This window comes from Lagopus leucura, unplaced genomic scaffold (genome assembly GCF_019238085.1).
Source record: "Lagopus leucura isolate 7727_CA_CO unplaced genomic scaffold, USGS_WTPT01 Super-Scaffold_100040, whole genome shotgun sequence".
Classification (NCBI taxonomy): Eukaryota; Metazoa; Chordata; class Aves; order Galliformes; family Phasianidae; genus Lagopus; species Lagopus leucura.
In genome coordinates, this window is record NW_024962289.1 from 3,235,138 (window position 1) to 3,258,313 (window position 23,176).

General features: G+C 48.3%; 1 protein-coding gene across 4 annotated transcripts in view; it reads left to right on the plus strand.

Annotated features, from left to right (window-relative positions):
• Nucleotides 1-23,176, plus strand: part of STX8 (syntaxin 8) — a 78,390-nt gene that overhangs the window by 5,194 nt on the left and 50,020 nt on the right. For all 4 annotated transcript variants that reach the window (XM_042883872.1, XM_042883871.1, XM_042883869.1 and 1 more), the window contains exons 5-6: nt 7,066-7,190; nt 8,120-8,212. In XM_042883872.1, coding sequence (XP_042739806.1) covers nt 7,066-7,190; nt 8,120-8,212 — 218 coding nt within the window. The remainder of the gene's footprint in view (nt 1-7,065; nt 7,191-8,119; nt 8,213-23,176) is intronic.

Genomic DNA, 23,176 nt, shown 5'->3' on the forward strand with positions numbered 1-23,176 from the left:
TGCTTGCTGAGCAGCATAGCAGGGGGATGCCTGTGGGGTTGTTACAGTTCCATATCCTGTCACGCTTCAATTAGCATCACCTGGCCTCCCTCCTCCTGTTCCTCTTTCTGTCCTATGTTTTCAGTGCCATCCCACTGGTCAAGAGGTGTATCCTGGGTTCAGCCTGCAGCTGGTCTTTGTTCACCTCAGCTGTTCTCTGCCTCCCCATCGGCACAAACTGATTTTTCTCTGAGGCTCCTTTTTTTCTCTGAAATGTGTTTAATTTGCCAGCTGAATTACCTGCTGGTGGAAGAGGAGGAGAAAAGTGGTGGCAATTAATAATCCTGGTTCCTTAGCTGGTGGCTGGGCTAAGGGCAACCAAATGCAGTTGTCATTTCCTTCTTCCTTTGCAGGCTGCTGGGTGCCAGACCTGCTATCTTGACGCAATGTTAGGGCTCTGGTACATCAGAACTGTGGTGTGTGTCAGGGACAACTTCAGAAGCATCCTTCTGACTCGCTGCCTCATGTGCTTTGATCACTATTAGCCTCAAGCTGGCATTCATGAAAAAAAAATTAAATGCCTCTATTAAAACAAAAAAAGCCTGGCTTGCCATTGTGCTGACACCATGTGTGATGCCTTGTGTGCTGCTGTTTTGGCTAGATTTCAGCTCAGAGAGCTGCACTTACCTCCCTAAGTTTTCCTTTGTGAATTCAGGTCATGTCCTGTCCTTCAGGGCAGTGCAGGACAGAAGCAGAGCTGCAGTCTGCGTTTGCAGCACTTGCTGTATTCCCATCATCAATTAAACTAGTTGAGCATAGCCTGTAAATGGCAGCGCCGTTTCTGAGCATTACTTTTTACAACACGTACTTCTTAGGGAGCTGCTCCTGAAACACAGCTGTTTGGGCCCAGAGCCTTTGTTGCTTTTTAGCCCTGTCCTTCTGAAAAAAGCAGAGATGCTATGATGCTGTTCTAGGGTGAAAATTGGGCTGCCAAGGTGAGCACTATGCGTGACTTAAACTGCAAGGAAGACGTTTCTCTAGCTGTTTGCACTCCGGAGCAGGCGTAGGAATTGCTCAATTTCCCTGATCTGTTATTTTGTTTCTCTTGCGTGTTGCTGTAGAAGAATGTGTACATGCACAGTCAGTAATGGGGTGCAGGGGCTGCCTTCCACACTGTGTTCTGCCCAGCTGAGATGTTACAGTTTGTCAGCTTTGCGTGGCTGACACCTGCTACAGGGGTGAAACTGTAGGCTTCAGTCTCATCCGCTCCTGGTTTTGTGGCCTTGACTTCCCCTGCAGTGTGGTGCCAAGCTGCCTGGTACGTCAGTGATAGCTTTAATGTCCAATGCTGAGTCAACTGGAGCCTTAAAATAGCAGCTAGGCACTGCTTTGTAGGGCCTGGTGATGCCAGGAAGCCGGGGCCTGCTCTGACCGGTATGTGAGTGAGTGTGGCTGCCTGAAAACTGGCCTGGAGTGAGAGGAGCCCATCCGTGCTGTGGCAGAGGGCCAAGGCTGGACCTACAGCTGCCCTCGCATGGGGTACTGAGGCTGACAGGAAGAAAGTATCAAAATCCCATGATAATTTCATGCTCCATTAGGAATGATCAGAGAAACCAGTAATTTCCAGCAGAAGATAACATCAGAGACAGTGCTTGTTTTCTTGTGTTGCAAGGCTTAAAGTTTAATAGTTCTCTTTAATGAAAAAGGGACAAAACCCTGCCAACTCCTCGCTGGCTGGTGAACTCACACCCCTTCCATGCTCTCCCTTGCAGCTCTTGCTCTCCAAGGCACAGAGGTGCAGCCAGTGCCTGCTTCGACCTTCCTTACTTGGAACTGGCTGCATGCAGGGTGTGCAGAGGAGGTGGGTGCCTCCCTCACCAAACTGCTGTTCCTGGGGCCAGAAGACAGCGCTGCCTGGTGGGGTTAAGCTGCTGTTTATAGCACTGAGTTGCTCTGAAGCTGTTAGACTTGTGGAGCAACCTGCTGTGGGTTTAGTAGGTTGGAAAGGCCACTCTTCAGTGTGTCTGGAGTCTCAAAGTCAGCTTTACCCGCCACATTAGAAAAATCAGCGCACGTTGTTTGATTAATTTCTAGCAGTGACACTTTTCTCTGCTTTTGTATTGGTTTTCTGTATCTAATCCACCTCTGATGTGACAGCACACATTTTCAGAAGTCTTTTCCTTTCCAGCAGTCATTCCTTTCATTAACCTTCTTGCACCACTGATCACATATTTATTGTCCCCACGGCCTGTAATTGTGAAGGTTTCGCTAGAATTAATCTTCGTTTATATTTGGTCACCATTCACTGAGTTTTACATCCTTTGAAAACTGCTGCAAAGCTATTTCTGATTGTGAAGTACAGTGGCCTTAATGCTCTTGGTATTTATCCTAACTGACAACTTGGGCTGGAACACAGGGCAGGACACTACATTACTTTGGTATAACATTAGTTTACCTTCCGGCGTTGTCGGCCTTAATTAAGATGCAACTGGAATTTTCCAGGGGAAAGATTATGCTGTTTACGTGACTCCGCCTGTTTAGGGTTACTTAAATGTTCTATAATTGGCAATTCCAGTATCTTCTCCCCTCCGTTTGCCTAGGAAAGACATCTGTGCAGGATGTTAAAAGGAAGACTTAAATGAAGCAGAAACTGCTGTATTGTTCCTCCTGTCTCCCCCAGTAGTCAGCGTGTAGGAGTGGGTGCAGCTCACCCTGCATCAATGCACTGTGTGCACTTTGTGCTGAGTTATCCAGAAAACTTGAGATAGCTGTGAGACATGAAGCACCATGTGTGATTGCCACGTAGGGAACGTTCAGAAGGGCCTGGGTTCTTTTTCGTAATGTGTGTTAGTACTTTTTTTATTAAAATCCCTTTCTGACAAATGTATGGTACTGAGAACAGGAATAAGAATAATTTTTTGTTGTTTAATTGTCTCTAAAATTATACCAAGATCACTGATGGCCTCCCAAGCCGCGAGCCGTGCTCAGCACCGCAGTGGGTGCCGGCCTAGCGCCGCCTCTTGGGGGACGGGGGCAAATCCGGGGGGCAGCTGCTGGCCCTCCTCCTCGGGGGGCGTCGGGGCCCCCCAGGCTGGTGGTCCGTGCCCTGGGCGGAGGGGGCCGCTGCCGCCGCCTGCCCCGGCTGCTCCTGCGGCTCCTGCGGGGACACGGGGGCGGCGGGTCGGGGCTCGGGCCCCCCGTGAGGGACGCCAGGGAGCCGCTCGGCGCCGGGGCTTGCAGGGCTGGTGGAGCGGCTCGGGCCGGGGGCAGGAGGCTCCTGCGGGGAGGTGGCGGGGCTGGGGGTGGCCGCGGGGCCGTCCTGCCCTCCTGTTTCATGGGCAGCCTGGTTGTCCTGCTGCCGGCGGAGCTCTGGGCCATACAGGGCCGTAACGGTGTCGATGAGCCCCGCCACGAACACACGACCTGCGTGGTGTTCCAGGTACGACTCCAAGTTCAGGCTCAGGGTGTCCTCGCTGAGCCCGAACAGGCACAGCAGGTGCATGATATCAGCCCGCGCCGCAGCCACTGTCCACCACTCATCTCCGATGATGTCCTCGAGCTCCTGCTGGATCCACCGGAGCAGCGGTTCGAGGTCCCCCGGATCTCCTCGGAAGAAGTCCGCCCAGGTCTCGTCTGGGAAGCTGTGCTCGGGAGCCTCGAGCTGCGGCTCTGCAGAGCCCTGCTCCTCCTCGTGCTCGTCCTCGGAGCGCCCTGCAGGCTGCGGGATGGGGCACGCGAGGAAATCCTCCTCCGCCTGCACCGCGTACCGGACGGCCTCGATGTTCTCCTTGCACACGGCACAGGTGCGATGCTGCTTCGCCCAGCGCAGCGCACAGCCCAAGCAGAGCTGGTGCCGGCAGGGCGTCACGTAGGCCGCCTCGGCCCGGTTCCGCCCACAGACTTTTACCTAATGGCAAGTAGGCATCAGAAGCCTGCCTGACTTTAGTCAGTGAGCCATCAGGTATTTAATTGTTTTTGTGAATCTTGCTATTGTTTATGGAGGAGTAAATGCCCTTTGGGAAATTAGGATTAAAAATATGTTGTTCAGATGCCTTTAGAACTCCTTCCTGCTGTTGGAATTATTGTTTGCTGCAGCTGTGGTCTTCTGCCTTCAGATGTGACGAGTCTTAGTGTGCAGAGATCTATGAATCAGGCTTCTCGAAGAGATGGAAAAAGGAAGTTGTCTACCGAGAGCCCCATGCTTGTGTCCTAGCACCAACTGTAGGGCTCTGTGCTCAAGGGCAGGTCACATCTTCCTTCTCGGAGAGCATTTTCTAACGAGCTCACTGAGGTCAGGGCCGTGGTTCTGGGGAAGGTGTATGCATTTGGATCTGTTAGGAACAGCAAACAGCAGTAAAGTAAGTCAAAGCCCACAGCTTTAGGCACATGCCTCGGGTTGTGCCTGCATGCCTCTTATTAGTGCTTAATGTTTGTTAACCTGGAGAGAAGAGTGTCAAAAGGAGGTCAGTGACTGAAGCTGAGCTGCATGCTTTATGTTTAGCCTCGTAGGTTTGCTCAGACAACCTGAAGTTTCCTGCCCAAGGTTGTTCTATGCCAGCATCGTTACTGTGGGATTTTGGCATGAGCTGAGTCCTGACCAATTACAGTGATAATTCTCTCATTCCTGAGGAGTACAGGTGGGCTGTGGATACTCAAATGTTACATCTCTCATATTTCTCCCATTCTGGGGCAAGAGACAGCTTTTATATGTTAAAACAATTCTTGTTTCATTTACTAGCACAGAGCTTCCCCAAATCCACCGCCCACCTCTGTGAGCAATTAAACCGTAAGTGAGAGAATGCCCTGGTTTTGGCCATCGCCACAGAGGTTGACCTGTGGAGCTAAGCTGAGGTGCTGTGAGCACTTCAAAGGACCTACTGTATAACCGTATCGTTAAGGGGACGTTCGAGTGCTCATGCAACTAATTGTCATATGACCCAGGTTTTGTTCCAAACGCAGTCTTGCTGATCGCTCTCCTAAAGCCGTAAGCCTCGATGTGTGGCCTTGGTCTCAAGTAAGCGTTGGGTGACTAATCTAAGTTACTGGGGAAGTTTTATGAGAATTACCAGGGAAACAATGCCTTCAGAAAGATAAGCCCTCCCTTGTTAGGCAAGGACATAGCTCCCCGATTTTAAACCCCATCATCTTTTATACTTGGGCACATCGCTAAGCCTCGTAATTAGTTAAATCTGCTCCCATAATCAAAAGCTATCCACACACTCCACTGCTCTGTGATGGTTTGAAAGATTTACGTGATTAACTTGGCGGAGGCCGTGGGTGGCTAATTGGATAAGCTTTAATCTTCACACCGCCAAAGCGAAACGTGGTAAGATCAGAGGAAGGAGGAAGTCGGGCTGTGCTGTGTGGGAAGGCAGTTACCAAACATGTCAAAAAGATTATTGTAACGAGGGGACCTGTTGTCATGACCCAGCCTACAAGAATAGGGCAGATTATCAGGGGAGAGGGGGAACAGTGCAAATTATGTTACATTTGCTTGCCTTGGCTTTTTTAGCAGGCAGAAATAGTGGTGTTCTTCCTGGCAAGAAAGGAGCTTTATGTTCCTTTTGCTTTATACGAGTAGTTTGGTCAGGTGTTGTTAAGCACTGGGTTTTGAGTGCTTGCTAATTGAGCTGCTGTAATGATCTTTGTCTTCAGGTGCATCGTGCTCCTTGTACGCTGTGAGCTTGGTGTGAGCCTGGGGAATACAAGAGGGGATCTCAACCTCCCAAGCAATGAAGAAGTCTTGTTAATGTGTAAAACAGCATTGCAGGGCTTTATTTAATTAAAGTAGATCCACCAGCTTGATGAATACATGGAGATTTTCATGGAGGTGCAAAGAGCTGAACTGTAGAACTGCCCCATCTGCTTCATAGAACGTGCAGTGCTCTGTGCAAGATGTGTCTGATTCAGGGCAGCCCAAAGTTCACGTGGTGGAAAGGAATCCTTCCCAGCACTGCTGGTTCATTGCATGGCCAGGAGATGTCTCCAGCACACCGCAGCTCCTCACCAATCTCAAGTTCAGCCCTTTGCTTCAGTACCTTTGCTCTAAATCCTCGGTTGTCCTGTTGTAGAACTGCTTGCATTGATTCAATTGCATCATTACCCGAAATATTGGGCTTATGTTAGTGCTGAAGAGCATTTCAGGTTATGTTGGAGTGGAGGGACCTGGAGTCAATTAAAAAATAGGTCTTGGCTTAATAAAACATTGTAGGGAGTTTTTGAGAGGTACCAAAAATGCTCCTGGTTCTCATTTTATTTGTGAAAGTTGTTTGGGGAAAAAGAGGGCAAAGATAAAACGGGGACAAAAGATAGAGCTGAAGAAGGCAAGTGGAAATGAGAAACTCCTGCAGCCGAGCTGCAGTTGAAGACCCATCTCCTCAGTGTCTCCGACCCCAGGGCAGATTTGCAGCTTGGGGCCTGAATGTCCTGCAGGCTGTCACGTCATACCTATACCAGAAACCAATGAAGAGCTGAAAGGAGGAAACCAGAAATCTGGTATTGAGATAAGATACTGCAGTGGCATTTCACTTTATAACTGGAATTTATGTTCCCTGGACATTGCAAACTTGCTGCCTGTTGAAAACTGTGCAGTGTCTGCTGTGTGAGCAGCCTCAGGTCATAATTCCTGTCAAAGGAAACCTGTAACTTGATGGCTCTTCCTTGCAAAATGTGTGTGTGGCTGCTTCCACAAACAAGGCATGCAGGAGTGGGGCTGTGTGTTCTGTGTCTCGATCACAGAGCAATGCCATGTGTATGTATTTACACAAACCTTTCTTTTTCTTTGTAACAGGTCTGAATGCTGAATATAGCATCAAAAGTATGGTGTTTGTTTCATGGGTAGCTTAATTGTTCAATGTGAGGTAATCTTCTCCCCACTTCTCTGCTTTTAGGCAGTGGGATGGACCTTGCAAAATGTTACTGGGGAAAACTGGATTCTTTCTGGCTCATTTCTTCAACATTTGCAGAGAACTGTGTGGAACGTGACAAATAAAGACAGGTCCATCTCTGCCAGCCAACCTTGCATGCACAAATTAGAGTGAATTTGATGTCTAAAACTTGAAACTTGTTTCCTGAACTTATTTTCAGATCTAGCCTAATGGCAGGAGGTGTCAAACGAGGAGTGACCAACCCGTGGCTCCTGGAGGAGTCTGAGGAAACCAGGGGGCTTGGCTTCGATGACATCAGGCAGCAGCAGCGGAGGATCATAGAAGGTAGAAGAGTCTGTCAGTGTGCTATAGGCATGAGTCCTCATGAGAAAGTCAGTGCAATAGCCTGTGCTGAAGCCCTGTTAGCTGGGGCTGTCAGTCCAAGTAGCTGGCGGTGACTTCTGTCTGAGCAGGAGCAGTGTTGTGCTTGCAGTATTCCTTGCTGGGAACATCTTCTCAAAGCAGCTTTTCCAAATAATCTCCACGCTGATTGAAACAAGTAATTTTTCCCGTGGCAGGGGAGGAGAAACTGCTGAAAGTTAGCATACCTTATTTGTGACCAGGTAACCTTGCGGGGCTTCCTCACGGTCAGGTGCAAGTAATTCAGGGATTGCCTTTTGCCCACGTTTTATTGAAGCTGAGTGTGTCACAAAGTAGAAGAGCTGTGTGTGTTTGGTGCTTGCTGAGGGTGTGCAGGGCCTGCATGTAGCAGAGACAGCATGTGCCTTTCTAGAGGAGTGCCTGCAGAGCTGGTGTCCCCTCCTTGCAGGCTGCCTTCCATGCGCTCCGTGTCCTCTTGCAGCTTTAAAAATCTATTTGAATTCTTTGGTGCTTGCATCACCTGTTTGCCTTGTATTCATGTTCAAAGTTTCTTGGAAAATGTAAAAAGGCTAATCAGGGATCTGTGTGTGCGCCAGGAATCTCCTGCATTTACGATTGAGGAACAGCTGGAGGTTGAATTCTTGGGTTTTTTTGGGACCATCAGCTTGTGTCCCAGCCAGAGCAGACAAATTAATTACCCATCATTCACATTGTTTTAGGAGTACTGTTGCCATAAGGATTCATTTTCCTGTTGTGTTGATGTCCTTTTCTGAGTTTGTTTTAACTCTTCAGGCACAGACTAGATCTTTCTCTTTGCTTCTGCATCTCTTACTGCACACAATGTGGCACACTGGCAATTTGCCTCATGTAACTTGATGTATTTTTTGGTGCAGAGCAAGACGCCGGCCTTGATGCTCTTTCTTCAATCATATCCCGGCAAAAGCAAATGGGACAGGAAATTGGGAATGAGCTGGACGAGCAGAACGGTAAGAGCAAGATCCACAGGGGCCCATCTCACTCATTTTTGTGTAAGATTGTGTCTGATTTCCTTTAGTCTTCGTATGTTCCCTTTGCCCCACAGTCAACAAGCCAGCACTGCAAAGGTTTGTACAGCGGCTCTGACAGATTCTGTCTGCTCACGAGCTCACTGTTGTGTTTTGTCTTACTGCATAACCCGGGTGTGTGTGAAATGTGTAACACTTGGGATGTTTTTATGAAGGCTGCCTTTGAAAGAAAAGATGGGAAATTGTATGTAGTACAAAACCATTTTGTACTTGGATCTTCTGCACTTTTCAGCGGTTCTGTTCTAATGACCCTTTTTTTAATGGTAATCTTTTATTTGTTGCTGGATTTCATTTGAACATTCCTCCTTTGCTTCTTTAGTTATTAACTAAATGGAAAACCTTGAGCCAGCAATTAAACTGGAAGCGTATTGTTTGCTACAAACGATTGGGATTTTGAAGGTTTCATGAGTTGAATGTAGGATCAAATTAAGTGCAATATTGAAATAGAAGAGCACTTTTTTTTCTTTAAACTGAGCCAGTATCCAAATGGTGGAATTGCTCTCCTGATAAATATGCTTTGTTATGGCCTGAATTGCCTGCCTGACATCAGCTGTCCCTAGGAGAGCAGATCCTCCAGTCTTTCTGACTTCTTCCTTTCTTACAATATGGTAATAGTTCAATTAGAGCCTTGGAGCCCTGCCAGTTGTCTCCCTTGCACAAAGACTTGAGCCATATGGTTTATCTTTGGGTTGTGTTGTACTTAACCACTGAGAAGGTAAACGTCCTTTTACTTGCTAATAAATGATATGCTGAAATCATCTTCTTCCTGGGCTGGTATTTTTCCCTTTATGCCTCTGCATGCTGCTCAGAGTGAGGGGTTCCTTTCTAGGAACTGCACAGCGTAAATGCTGCTTGGGAGCTCTGTTCTGACTGGTGGGAGATGGGATGTCCTTCTCATGCTTGCCGTGCATCCGTGCTCTGGAGGGATGAGGAACGACTAGAATGTGTCTTTGTTCATCTTCAGGTCGTTAGAAAATGGTTTGCACAGCTGGGAGAAACTGTGCGAGGTGCTGCTGTCGTGTTGTGATCCTCTGCATCATCTGAGTAAAGACACTTTCCATTAGAAATCTCGGTTTCATGAGTTTCTTCTATTAACAGTTGTTTAAAAAGTCACATTAATTGCTTTTTTTCCTCTAAATAGAAAACAGGTGGGACTCATGAGTGTGTTTACTAATTCTCTGTGAAACCCTGGTTTCTCATCAGGAAAATATAGAATCTGTGTTCCATTTCCCTCTCTTGGGGGCCAGAGGTTCCCCAAATCCTTATGTTTCTGGGACTGCAGGTTTTGTGTGTTGTGCTGTTGCAGCACTGCGTGACCATACTGAGCTTTTTGTAGCAACAAAGCCTTGAAACATCTCTGAAACTGGGAATGTGTTTGGCCCTCCTTCTTACAAATAGTGCAAATAATGCCAGTTTTGTTTGACGTTCTTCTCTTGCAGATATTTACAAAGCCTGGAGCAAAACTCGTAATGTTTCCCTAGGAGCTCTTTGTGAGCGACAGGCAACTTTTTCTCAAAAGAGGAGCTTTCCCAAGTGAGGATTGCTGTGGCTGAAGGCTGCTGGGGGCACAGCAGAGCTGCCTGTGCTTCTCACTGCCCTGAGATGAAAAGGATGAGACCTGCTGGCCTCACAGGCACTGTCCGTATGTCAGCAGCACAGGAGAAGGCAGCGGTCCCACTTGTGCAGAGGGAGGCACCGCATTGCTGAGCTTTGACTTCTCTGCTAGCGAGCAAGTTGGACTTCCAGGTTTTCTCTGACTTCACACAGTTATTATTCATCTTATTTTTCCCTTCTGTGTGGATGCAGGGGATATGGTGGTGTGCTTCATGCTGGAAAAGCTGAAATCCCTCGCAGTACTTTCCAGTGGGCTACTTTCCCTCTACCCACCTTATTTTATGCCCTGTGCTTAATTGTCTGCAGGCTTCTCTGCGGCGCGTTGCCAACATCGTGTTGCTATTACACTGTCAGGCTGACAAGCGTAACTGCCCTGTAATTTCCCCTTGCTCAGTCTCTTTCCTTCTTAGTGGTGAGTGATAATGGCATCGTCTGTCTGGGGGAAGGCAGTGGAAGTTCATCTTCATTAAGCGCTGCATCAGTACTTCTTTTTATTCGAGTCAAGTTTCCCAGCAGCAGCCTGACAGCTCTCACCTGCTTTGGCCATTGCCACCTCCTGCAAGCGCTCGGTGCCTTGCTCTGCCTTCGGAGCTCAGCTTCTGGTAAAGCACGGCTGGCTTCAGAAGTAGCTGTCGATGCCTTGCAGTTAGTGCAACCGTTCAGAGAGCTGGGTTAGTGCATTTATTTCCCAGGCAGCGGCTCTTTTCCTTCCTCGTTCTGCTGCCATCTGTGACCTCCCATCGTCGGGCACTTCCCCCGTGTGCCAGTGGGTGTTGCTGTACAGCTGCGGATGCTCTGAGCACAGCCAGCATTGGAGGCGCCCGGATTCATTATGCAAAGTTTACTTCTCGAGTCGAGTCACTACGTGTAAATTCTTTTGTGTTTGTTAAATGACTGCAAAATGATGAAATGCCTCTTCGAGGGGGGCGGGTGCCCGGTGCTGTCTGCTTTCCCCTCGCTGGTGGGCTGGCAAGCGTGGCACAGGGCTGTGCCACAGTGTGAAAGAGAGGCATGGGGTGGCTGCTCTGCGCCATGGGCTCTGGAAAGAGCTGGGCCTCCTCAGGCCCACCAGGGGCTTCCAGGTTTTAATTAGAGACTAATGTCCTTCTGTACTCAGATTTTCCCCAGAGCTCCATCCTGGAGGTTTTATGGCCCTGAGCTGAGCTGTGGGTCCATCCCGACGTCCTGAGCACAGCGTGGTGCACCAATGAGAAGCAGGGTACGGGGAGACATTGTGTTTTTCCAGCCTTGGGAGCCTGCTAGCCATGGGAGAGATGGGGGGGGATTAGCAAAAGAATTTTCCCATTGTTAATTCCAATGTTGGCCCCAGAAAACTTTCTGTATTCTTTTCATCTGTTACATGAAAAAAAAAAAAAAAAAAAAAAAAGCAGGAAAATAGTGCAAATGTCCTCTGGCCCTGCTGATGAGGCAATCTAATCTAGTGCAATAATTCGGGAAGAATGCTTTCAGAAATTCTGAGTGCTGTTTGTTTTACCCTTATAGAGATGTTGCCTTTCACTGTGGCACACTCACATGAGGACATAACTGCTCTCAGCGACGGAGCCTGCAAAATTCATAGCGCTCAGCATTTTTACCATGCTTCTTCCCATTTGGTGCAGGCCATTGAGGATGGATCCTTCTGCTTCCTGCCCACTGAAAATTCATCAGAACATAAATACGTTCATAAATGATGAGCTGCAAAGGAAAGGCCATCGTATGTCCTTTTACTGGTCAAGGGGTTGCTGGATGCAGAGCAAATATGCAGTGAAGATAGCTCTTTTTTGAGTAAACTATCTGTCAGAGTGATGTTTTACAACGTGGTTATGTAACATATTTACTTTCTCGTCAGCCAAATTGCAAAAACCAACCCCACATTCAAGCACACGTTGTCTCTTTGATAGTTTGCAGCCTCACCTGTGGTGTGCTGGCTAGAACAGGGGCTCAGCTTGGCCCTTCCCTCAGTGCCAGCCCAGGAATCCCAGTGACTTTCTGGCACGTGGAGTTGGTGAGCTGGGCACACTGCAGCCAGCACACCTGGAGGCTGCTTTGTGTACACATAGAGAAGTGTTCTTGTGCAGTCACAGGAAGTAGCTGAAATACCTTGTGCAGCAGGGACTCAGTGCACGTCTCCAGGATGGTGTTCAAGTCCATCCCTTCTGGTGCAGCCTGGTTGGTATGCAGGCAGTAATGTGCTTCTCCTAAAGATTCTTTTACATGGCTATTGTATAGCCAGCATCAAAAAGGAGCCCTGAAATACGACAGTTTCACATTTCTGTTTATTAGGTACATTTTGCTATAATACAAACTAATTAGTATTGTGTATAGAATATGTATGAGTTATGAGGCTAAAACCAATGGGGCTGTGGATATATTACCTCATTGTTAGGATTAGCTTGTAAATAAGAAAAGATTGAAGATTGAATGTGAAAGAACGTTCATCTTGTCCGGAGCACAGTCCTCCTGCCCCAGCTGAGGTGGGCTGGTGTGGGTTTGAAGGTCTGCAGCATTCCTTGAGAAACGCTGAGCACCGGCAGGTTCCAGGTTCTTTAAACACCTCCAAAAAGAAGCATCTGTTCTTAATATTTAGATTTTAAATAACCATCCGTAGCTTGACTGACCTCATGCTATGCAGATAGATTTTTATTTTGCTTCCTGAGCTTATTGTGTGGAGTAGAAATGACTTCAGTTTTATTGGTGAAATGTTCTGTCTTTATTGCACGCTGCTTAGTAGGAGTTAACCCTTCTTAGGGGAAAAATTAACACCCGTGTTAAATGTTGTTTTTTGTCATCAGTGATCTAAACGGGGGAATACTCAGTCTCAGTGTGAACACTCAGAAGTCAGGGAGTGCCAAAAGTGAGCTTCGATGGCACTCCTTGCATGTATTTCTAGGCTTAAAGCAGTCACACAGTGTTTTCTGCAGGCCATGCTTCATTGTGTGCAGGACTTGATCTCGTCTGGGTTTGGATTGGATTGGCAGTAACTGTATGTAGAGGCAAAGTTACTTCTAAAGTGTCTTTTTATGGCTTCTTCCTGGGAGCCCTGTGATGCTGCTTAAGTCTCCTTGACCATGCTTTTTCCAAAGCACTTCCCTTCTGTGCTTCCAGGTGTTGTAGGGTCTGTCTGCTGAGCTTTGGGCATTGGAGCTGAACAGAAAGTGCTGTGAGCGCTGCTGGGAAGGAGAAGGCTTGGCGTGCTGCCTCTTTCCAGAGAGGTTCAAAACCTCATTTACTGAGCACCCCGAATAAACCGTAATGATTCATTTTCTTATTTTTCCTTCTGAGCTGGGGTCGGTAGTGTTTCATCTCCTGAGGGAGCTGTCAGAATCAGAACACACTTGTTTTTACCATCAGGAGGGCCATGGCTGGAGAGGAGGAAGATGCAGAGCTGGAGCAGTGCATGGCCTGCTGGGTGAGGAGGGTAAAACAAAATATTCCGTATCTGTCGAGGAAGTGAGCCCTGCCCTGCTGACTGCTGGAGGATGTATGTAATGAGAACTAGCGGTACGTTGAGTTTATATTGGATCGAAAACGCGTGTCCACACAAAACAGCATTATTTGTAGCATTTCCCAACCTTTTTAAGTACATCGCTTTGCTGCTTCAGTGTTTCCAGTGTTTGTGTATACGTCAAATTTCCTGGTATCTTTAAAAAGAAAACTGGAAAAAAAAACAAAACAAACACAAACCAAACCTGGAAAGTGCAGAATGGATCCAGCGCCCAGCGCGGGTCAGCGGCCAGATGAGAACACCTCCGCAGGGCCCTCTGCAGCGCGGGCTGACGGCGCAATTTTGCCGGTGTTGGCTGATGGGGAGCAGCGTGTGAGAGGTGTGAGATGTGCTGCCTGTGGGCTCCGCGGACAGTTGCTGACAGCAGCAGTAAGAATGAGGCGTAAGCATCTGCGTTCCCTTTTGGGCTCTGCTGGGTGGGTTGATGGCGGTCCGACTGCTGGAGCTCTGTGGTGAGCAGTGGTGGGGTGTGAGAGCTGCTGTGGCTCTCTGCAAAGTCCTCGTTAAGAATCTGTTGTGTCAAATGAGTTTGAATTCGTTCTATAAAGGAGCTTCGTGAGTAGGGGAAAACAACTCAGTGCCATCTTGATGTAAGAATGGTTTTGATTCTGTTTCACAAGACGTTCTTGCGAAACCCATGGCTGCATGGGTTCAAGTGAGTCATCTCCAATATATATAGAATCATAGAATCATAGAATCACTAAGGTTGGAAAAGACCTAAAAGATCACCCAGTCCAACCGTTCACCTATTCCCAATAGCTCCTACTAAACCATGTCCCTCAACGCAACATCCAGTCTTTCCTTGAACACCCCCAGGGTCGGTGATTCCACCACCTCCCTGGGCAGTCCATTCCAGTGCCTGACCACCCTTTCTGAAAAGTAATACTTCCTCATGTCCAGCCTGAATCTCCTCTGCCGTAGCTGAATATGAATATGAATATGAATATGAATATGAATATGAAGTTGATCGGATAGTTACGCTCAGAAATTAAGGACTGCTGATTCATAATTACATTACAAGGCTGAACTGAGTTGGGCTGCTTTGGTCTTTCTAGTTCTCCTCAGCATTTTTGCTGAAAACACGGAGGATGAAGTGCATGATGTGCTTACCCAACTCCTGTGTGACATAAGAGACGAGGAAGGCTGCAATAACGCTAGGATTCCTCCCAGTGGTCTTGGCAAATGAGAGTGAAATTCAGCGTGGCTACAAGCAAAGGGTCACACTGGTGTGAGGATTAAGCTGATTCAAGATGAGCAACTAACCCTTAGGAGAAGGGCTTGGGGAGCACAGTCTGTAGGTCACAACTTACACAGGCTGAACGGTGTAATGCTGTGAAAGGCTCTGACAATCCACTGTTGTTCAGCCAGTCCTTTATTAAGCTTGGCATGGAGAAGGGACAGCAGCTTGGCTAGCAGCTCATCAAGGTATGGGGAGCAGGTGGGGCAGCTGGGGGTAGGCAAGGTGTGCCTTAAAGCACACAGGAGTGACCACCAGGAGTGCTGGGATGGCATGGCTGGAAGAAGAGCATGCTGAGAACAGGAATGGAGGGTTTGTGCAGAAGGAAATGAGCTGCTGGGGAGGGAGGGCTGGGCAGAAGCAGTCGGGTGAGTTGTGGGCAGAAGGAGCAGGGGTGAGGTGTTATTTCTGTTGTTTGCACTGCTGGGGTGTGTTGGAGCAGGAGGTGGACTGGTCACCTTGTTACTGCCTTCTCTAGCTTTTTCTTTCTTCTTTTCTGCAGCTTGGCTTCCTTCAAACTTCTCATTCTCCTGCTTTTATTGAGCTGATCTTTAATCTCCCCTCCTGAATGTCTTAATCCTCGCTTCTGAAACCACCCTGTCTGCGTCCTTTTCTGTCTCCCTCTAACTTGTGTTAATGGGAAGGCATTGGGGGACTGCAGCTCCTGAGGCCACTGGAGAGCCGTAACGGGGGAAAAGAGCATTGTTCTGAAATGGCTGAGATGTTTTGGCTGAAACTTTAATATATTCTTTTTTATGAAATTCATCTGGAAGTGAGCATCCAAGCTTGGAATCTTCAGCCCGAGTCCTTAACATTTTTCATCATTTTAAACAACTGAAAATAGGGCCCTCTCTGGGGAGGCAACAAACGGCCTCAACAGCATTCGTGCGGCTGAGGCAGCGCGTGCTTTGTACTGCTCTCTGTGTACACGTGATAATGGGAGATGCTCCTTTTTCTCTCAGTATCTTTTATAGCTTTCTGCGGCGCTCGCAGAACCAGATAAAGCAGCACAGCACAACCTGGATGGGGATGAAAGGAAGCTCGACGCTGACACACACACCGTGAGCCTGTCTGGCCTCTTGGCACGCACCGCCTTTTTCCTTGAATAGTTCAAGCCGTAAAATAACTGCTCAACATTTGTCTTCTCAATTATGTGGATTTTTCCACAGTTAGTCAGCCCCTACCTCACCCATACGCTGTGTGGGGGGAGGCTGCCTTCCTTCAGCTGTCCTCATGGCCATTGGAGTGTTGGGAAAGTGCTGCGGGGGAAAATGAGTGCCGAACTCTTGTGAAACCTCGCCGGATTTCTTGATAAGAATTATGATCTTAACCGTCTCAATTGCAAAGTCTTGTCATTAATTTTGTAGCAGGGCTTAAGGAGAGCTCTAATAGGGATGTAAACCTCAGCTCGTAGCAGAAGAGTTCTTTTCCCCCGTCTGCTCCTCCAGTCGTTTGATTTAAGCTGTTTGAAAAGAAAACAAAACCTCACTGTAATTGTAGATATTTCAACGCTCTGATGATTTTTTTTTCCATGTTAATTTAGCTTTTCCTCTGTTCAGAATCTCAAATTGAGACCGCAGAGGTCTCCTAGCCTGGTTTTCCTAGCCTGCATTCTGCTCTGTTGCTGCCATTCATCATGTAGAGGCACAGCCCCAGCCCGTATCCATCGCAGCTCCTGCAGGTGAAATGCTGTACCTGCAGTGGGCAGCAGAAGGTGTAACTCCTGCCTGCATGCTCTCTGAAGGAGAGAAAGGCAAGAAGGGAGCTGCCTGCTGCAGAGTGCCTGTGGTGGGAGATCTAGGGGGCTGTCGTGGAAGTTTATAATTCTGCTTATTTTACCCACGTAGATTTGTTGTTACCTATCTGGCCCATTTCCTTGGGTGCTGTTCCTCTTGTTTTTGACTGAATCAAGGAAGGATTTAATTGCATGATAGGTACTGGGTCCCAGGCTTTCTCTGGCCTGTTCTCCAGGAGCTTGTGGTTACAGTGAGTAGGATCTGTCTGGAGCATATTTTGCATCAGCATTTTCAATGGTAGATGGCCGTGTCTGGGCAGTATTTTAGTCCTGAACCATTAAGCACCGCTTCTTTAAAAACAGACTTCCTTTTGAGCCAGTTCTTCATTGTGGCAGTGAAAGGCAGCGTGAGAGTTTGTACTTGGAAAGACTTTGACGTTACTGCTTCCTTCGTCCCTTTCCTTTAGAAGGGGTCTGTGGGGAAGCAGTGGTGAACCCTCAGTCCTGCGGTGCTGGGTAACTCGTGTGCCTCAGTGCTGCTGAGAGGAACGCAGTGCTGGGCTTCAGAGGGAGTCATGCTTGGGGGGAACCGTATGCTCTTGCATCACGGTGATTTGGTGAGTGGGCTGCTGGATGCTAAATGGCCTCGTAATAGATTTCCCAGAAAACTTTTAGGGTCAAAGTCTGAATGGTTACAACACGGGAGAGAGCAAGAAAACCACGTTTTTGGGCACGTTGTCCTGCTGGAATCCGAAGAGTGCTTTGAAGTTAATTTACTCACCACTGAGTCAGTTTGTGAGTTCTCTCTTTCAGATTGTCCTGCGTTTCTCATTATCTCAAACAGATTCTAGCTCACTCCTGCCTGAACGGAGGACTTCCCTCGCTGTTTCCCTCTGTTCTCCTGGATACAAAACAGAACATACTCCATCTCCAAAGCTTATGCTGGCTGCTTGGCTGAGCTTGCCCCCATTCCTCGCTGGCCAAGGAGCCTCAGGTTTGCTGGTCTGTCTTATGATACGTATGGAATCACTTTGGTGGTCAGCACCTCGCAGAAGCAGAGAATGAAGTGGAACATCTTGTGATGCTCTGAGCACCGTGAGGGGCAGGCAGCAGGCTGGGGCTGGTTGCTGTGCTGCCTGTGTGCGTGCAGACGGAGCTCTATTGTGCTGTGTTTGAATAGGAAGTGGGGCTTTCTGGCTTGGTTAAATACTACTTTGATATTTGTAAAGTCTGCTGCTAGGTGCAGCCTGCAAGTGGCAGTTGGTGATGCTCGAGCATTGAAATCAGCCCCACAGCTGTCTGCTTGTACAATGGGCATAACACAGTCACTGCAATGGGATGACAGCAGAACTGAGCGCTGCGAACAATTGCTTGCTCAGAACTGTGTTTCAGTCAAACATAATTAAAGTTGATGTGACATAAACGTGGCACGGGATGCTTTTAAGTTGATGAAGTTAATATCTGAAAGCATCTTGAGATCGCTTAAAAACAGATAAAATAATTGTACTGTAATTATTATTGTGAATAATAAGATGACTTCCTTGCAAGCTCGAGTTTGAGGTGGAATAAGTCATATTAGCATAACCTTTGTGAATTCCTGATGTGTTGAAATTTATCTTGGCCCTGTGCGGCCCAACCCAAATAAGATCAGTGCTGTAAACGTCGTGCTGTTGGGGCCACATACTGGAGAGGCGTTTGGCCTTGCTGGCCAAGGATGTGCCTGCTGCCCTGCTAAGGTGCTGCTGGGGCTGGGCTGGAGGGAATCCATCAGGAGCCAGTGTGATTCTCACTGTGCTGCTCAGGGGGCCTGGAGGTGCAAGCAGACAAGGCTCCCCCAACACAGCTATGGCCAACACTGTGGCATGAGGGAGTAAATCCATACTTCAAAACAGATACCATAATATGAACCGGCTGGCATCGAAGTGGGGGGCATTATCAGCTGTGTCTTTTGGCTGCATAAGTTGCATTGTTTTGAAATAACTCCAGTATTTGATCTCAACGTTTTGTTGGAGGTTTTCTCATGCAACCAAGTTTTGTTGAAAAATGCTGGTTTGAGTCCAGAGCTTTTAGTCGGAAACATCTGGGCCTGATGTTCGCCAAGTTTGGGAGGAGCTGGGGGGTACCTGCCTGCAACAAGAGAGGGGTTTGGCCCTGGGCAGCCAGGTGCTGGGATCCGGCCCTGAAGCACTCCTCTGGGGGTCCAGCTTGGGACTGGGATCAGCAGGAATGCTGAGAGAAGGGTGATTCAAGCACTGCCCGTGTTCTAAGGGTTGGGTTAGATCTATTTCGGGCAGAGCCCGTGTGGAAGTAAGATAACATTCGGTATAAACTCCCAGAATGTTTTTTCTGTCTTCCTTTGACCTCTGTGTTTACATTGCCACGCTGAAATGAGAGAGCAGTGACAGCAGACAGCCTCAGAGCCCAGCCTGGGTGCTGGGACTGGTGGAGGGCACACACCCCTGCTGTGCTGTGACAGCCCAGTGCTCCCCTTGGCAAGAACTGCAGAACAGCAGTGCTGAGGGGCTCAGCACAGTGCTCCAAGCAAGCTGTCATCTTAATGCGGATATTCCCCCTTCTCTTGGTGTCCTGTGTCCCACCTGGGCACCTTCCAGATGTAGCTCTGCTCGTGACTAGCAGTTCTGGTACCTGCTGTTAGTTTGGAACATGGGCATTTTCCTCATCCCCCTGTCATCCCGTTGCTGTGCATCGGGGTGTGGGTATCACATTACTGTAATTGGGTTTTCAGCCCAGGTTTGTAGATAATGTGGGTTTTTGCCAAAGAAAATGAGCAGTGTGAATTGAACTCTGAAGTGGCCTTCCGAAACGTGGTATTTGAAATGAATAGAAAATCAGATAAGCTGGGAGGAAAGCTTCCTTCTGGTCGAGCTTATGACATAGCCTCGTTTTTATGTAATAGTTCCCGTTATAAATAAGTAGTTTTCCTTGGAAACTATTATTGGGACTGAGCTGCCTCCAAGCACCAGCCCAGGGATATGGGGCATTCTGTGCTGAGGATCAGACCTGGAGAGGAGCCGCCCTCGGTGTCTGCGTGTAGCTGGGGTCGGTGTGAGACCACTTGGGTTTTTCCCACTGCTGAATGATGCCTTACTGTTCTTATGTAATTACAGGGCTGCTTTACTGGAGCCCAGTTAGCTTAGCTGTAGTCCTTTCTGCTGGTTAAACTGTTGTGACTTCACTTCTTACGCCAAAACTCAGTTTGATGCTTTATTACAATAGAAGCTGCAATTGTTTTTCTGATGGGTGATGTGGGTGGTGTGTTTTCAATGGAAGGAAAATGACTTGCATAGCTGGGGACCAGAGGGCTTTTCTAAGGGAGGGTCTGAAGGTTTGTGTGCACCATCAGTGCTTCCTCCTTTTGCTGAAGGGAGAAGCCTTCCTCCAAGCTGGCTGTGCCTATTTTCCAAGCAGAGATCTGATATTCAGTGATGCTCACCATAAAGGAGGGAGAGCCTCTCCTGTCAGTGCTCTGTGTGGCTGAAGTGACTTTTCCTGAAGGCCTTTTGGTTTCTCCATGCTCTTCCCAAGCTTTCAGTCATTCGGGGCATTTGTCCAATCCCTCGCCTGCACTTCTGTTCTCAGATTTCTAAAACTTGCTCCCAAAATTGTCTGGTGCTGAACTACAACTGGAGGCTGCAGATACAACCTGATCATTAGTTTTCCATACTGCACCTTGTGTTGCTTCTCTTCAGAGCAGGCCAGGTCATGGCAGGGTGTTTTCTCAGCATCTGAAGCCCAGGGCTGCTGCTGGGAGCTGGGTGCACCTCTTGGGAGCTGCTTTCTGCTGCTGGCAGTGCAGCAGTGACATGGAGCAGCTGGAGGGGATCTCCGTTAGCACGGCATTGCCAACCTGCCAGGCCTGCTGGGTGCTACCAACAGCAAGTACGTTCAGTTACAGCTTTGCTACTGGGCAGCGGCATCAGCAGCTTGAGCTTTTGTATTTTTGGAGTTGTACTGGAAGAGTATTGTTTAGAGAGGCTTTCAGTGGTGAAATGATGTGTATCTTACTGCTTTGTTATAGGCATAAAGCAAACTTCTCACTTGTTTCTTGTTCCACTTTCTGTGGACTACTCACAATGGAGCCATGTGTGACATCTCAAACCAAGTTGGCAAGGCTGAGGGATCTCCTTATGATAGGCTTTCAAGTAAGAAAAGCAATATGCCAGTCCATTAGGAACCTCAGTTATCTGCTCTCAACCTGGCTGTGCTAATTCTGTTTGCAGCAGGACTGATGCCACTGCCCAGCCTCGCTGAGAGTTCTTCGGAAGTGGGAGGCAGTGTAAAGAGGCCTTTTAGAAGCTTTGCAGAGAACAGGCTTGCCCTGCATTATTTGCAAGCTTACTGGCGTGAAGAACTGAGCTGCTCTGCAGGATGTTCAACTCTTTGAAAGTAGGGTAGGTAACAGCAGGACAAGAGGAAATGGTTTTAAGTTGAGGGAGGGAAGATTTAGGTTGGATGTCAGGGGAAGTTCTTTACTGTGAGAGCGGTGAGGAGCTGGAACAGCTGCCCAGAGAGGCTGTGGATGCCCCGTCCATCCCTGGAGGTGTTCACTGGCAGGTTGGATGGGGCCCTGGGCAGCCTGGGCTGCTGTGAAATGTGGAGGTTGGTGGCCCTGCATGTGGCAGGGGGTTGGAGCTTCATGATCCTTGAGGTCCCCTCCAACCCTGGCCATTCTGTGATTCTGTGACTTAGTGACACTTGACCTGTCCAGAGCAGCGTGTTGGGAAACCTTGTTGGAATGTAGCCGAGGGCAGTTGGTGTGGGGTGCAGGAGCTCTGTGGCCTGGCTTCTCATCCATCTCCAGAACATTTTTCCACGCTGCTCAGCTGTGACAGCCCAACCATTTGTCCTCTGAAGTCAGTAGGAAGACTTGAGAACCACTTTCATTTCAGAGTTGCCGGGAGCCTTTGTAAGGAATATGTTTTAAACAAGTCTCCCAGCACAATGCCTAAAGAAGTTTGAAGAGGAAAAACAGTCTTAGCGGGGATTAAATGGAGCAGCTGGGCACTAAAGCAGCAGAGACTGTCTGCCTAAAGTCATCTGGAGGTGGTGACGTCACCAAAACCAAATGCAGCAGAAAAGCCATTCTTCAGTTGTGGTATAAAAACATTTCATAAGCTGACTGGCACTATTGACTTTAGCAAGAGGTTTGTGTTTTTGAAAGGGAGGAAGCTTTCCAATAGCTCTTGCTATTAATTATTGTATGAAAACAAGCTGCAGACACTGAGGAGTTGTAGTCCTGCCCATCTGTCCTTGATAACTTGTGGCACTGATTGCTGCTCTGCTGAAGTTCCCATCGGATCCTCAGGTATTTCTGGATGGAAAATGATGACTGCTCTCCTTTCCAAGCCCAGGTTTGCACAGGAGTTCCTTGCTCACACTCAAGCTGTCTCCTTGCAGGCAGTGGCTGGCGAGCACCTCTTCTGCCTGAAGCTGAGCGCTGATGAGCTGCTAATACAGACAGCCTGAAGCTGTTGCAGGCGTTGTGCTGACCGCTGTGTTGTGTCAGTCTCCTTTCATGTTTCACCCCGCAGTGCCGTGGGTGCTCTTGTGCTCCCAAACAAACCCTATTTTTAAGGCTGGCTAAAGGAGCTGGGAGCTGTGCCTGCTGCTGCATGGTGATTGTTACATGTCGGATGGATGTGGGGAGATAAATGAATTAGGTGCTGGCTGTTGCTGTTCAGACTCAGTCCACTTGTTTAATATGTTTGAGGATTGGAAGCCTCCCTTCTTCTGGATAAGAGGGGGAGGAGCGGGGGGAGAGAAAACCAACAGTTTAATATGTTTCAATGTCCCCGTGTGTCTTTCCCCACATCCTAAACATGAAAAATAACAGTAAGCTTCCCTTTGGCCTTGGGGGAAGGAAAAAGGAGTCTCCAGCTGGAATTCATGAAACTTTATTGAATAAATGAGCGGTGTCATGGTTTTGTGGTGGTCTCTCCAGTGCACAAATGGTGTGCTGAGAGTGAACAGCCGTTTCATGCACACTTAAACTGTCCTGAACCACCACCCTCCCCGATAATTCTTCATCCTTCCACGTGGGAGAGAAGCATAGGATAAAACCATTTAGAGAGGAGAGCTGGAAATCAAAAGGTGTATTTTATCCTTTGCAAAAAGAAGCCACCACTTTTCTTTTGCCTTTTAACATTGCCTGAAATAAACGGTGTATGTTATTGGAGGTGCGTTTTAAGCGTGGGGCCAGCGAGTGGCTCTGGGTCTGGTGACCCTGCAGTCCTGTGTCTGGCAGTGAGCCTGTGTCAGAGGAACACAGAATCATAGCATGGCCTGGGCTGCAAAGAACCACAGTGCTCATCCAGTTCCAACACCCTGCTGTGTGCAGGTCACCAACCAGCAGCCCAGGCTGCCCAGAGCCACATGCAGCCTGGCCTTGAATGCCTGCAGGGATGGGGCATCCACAGCCTCCTTGGGCAACCTGTTCCCAAACATGGTTCATGTGTTTTTTCCCTCCTGTAACTTCTGCTTAAAACAGCTGCCCAGGCGTTCAGAGGAATGTGCTGTCTGGACATGGGAGGAGATGAAAGTGTTCTGTGCTCACCGCAGTGCTGTGCAGCAAAGAAGCCTCCATGGGTTGAGTGCATGCAGCTCGTTCTGCATCACCACCTCACCATGCTTACTGTACTATGTGTACCTTGCGTGGCACTGAGCTGAAGCTCCCACATCACTGTAGCACTCGTGTGTGCCTCCAGCACTCCAGCTGTGGCTCAGTTCCTCAGCAATATGACTCCTCAATTCTTCTTCCCGCTTCTGAAAGCAGTT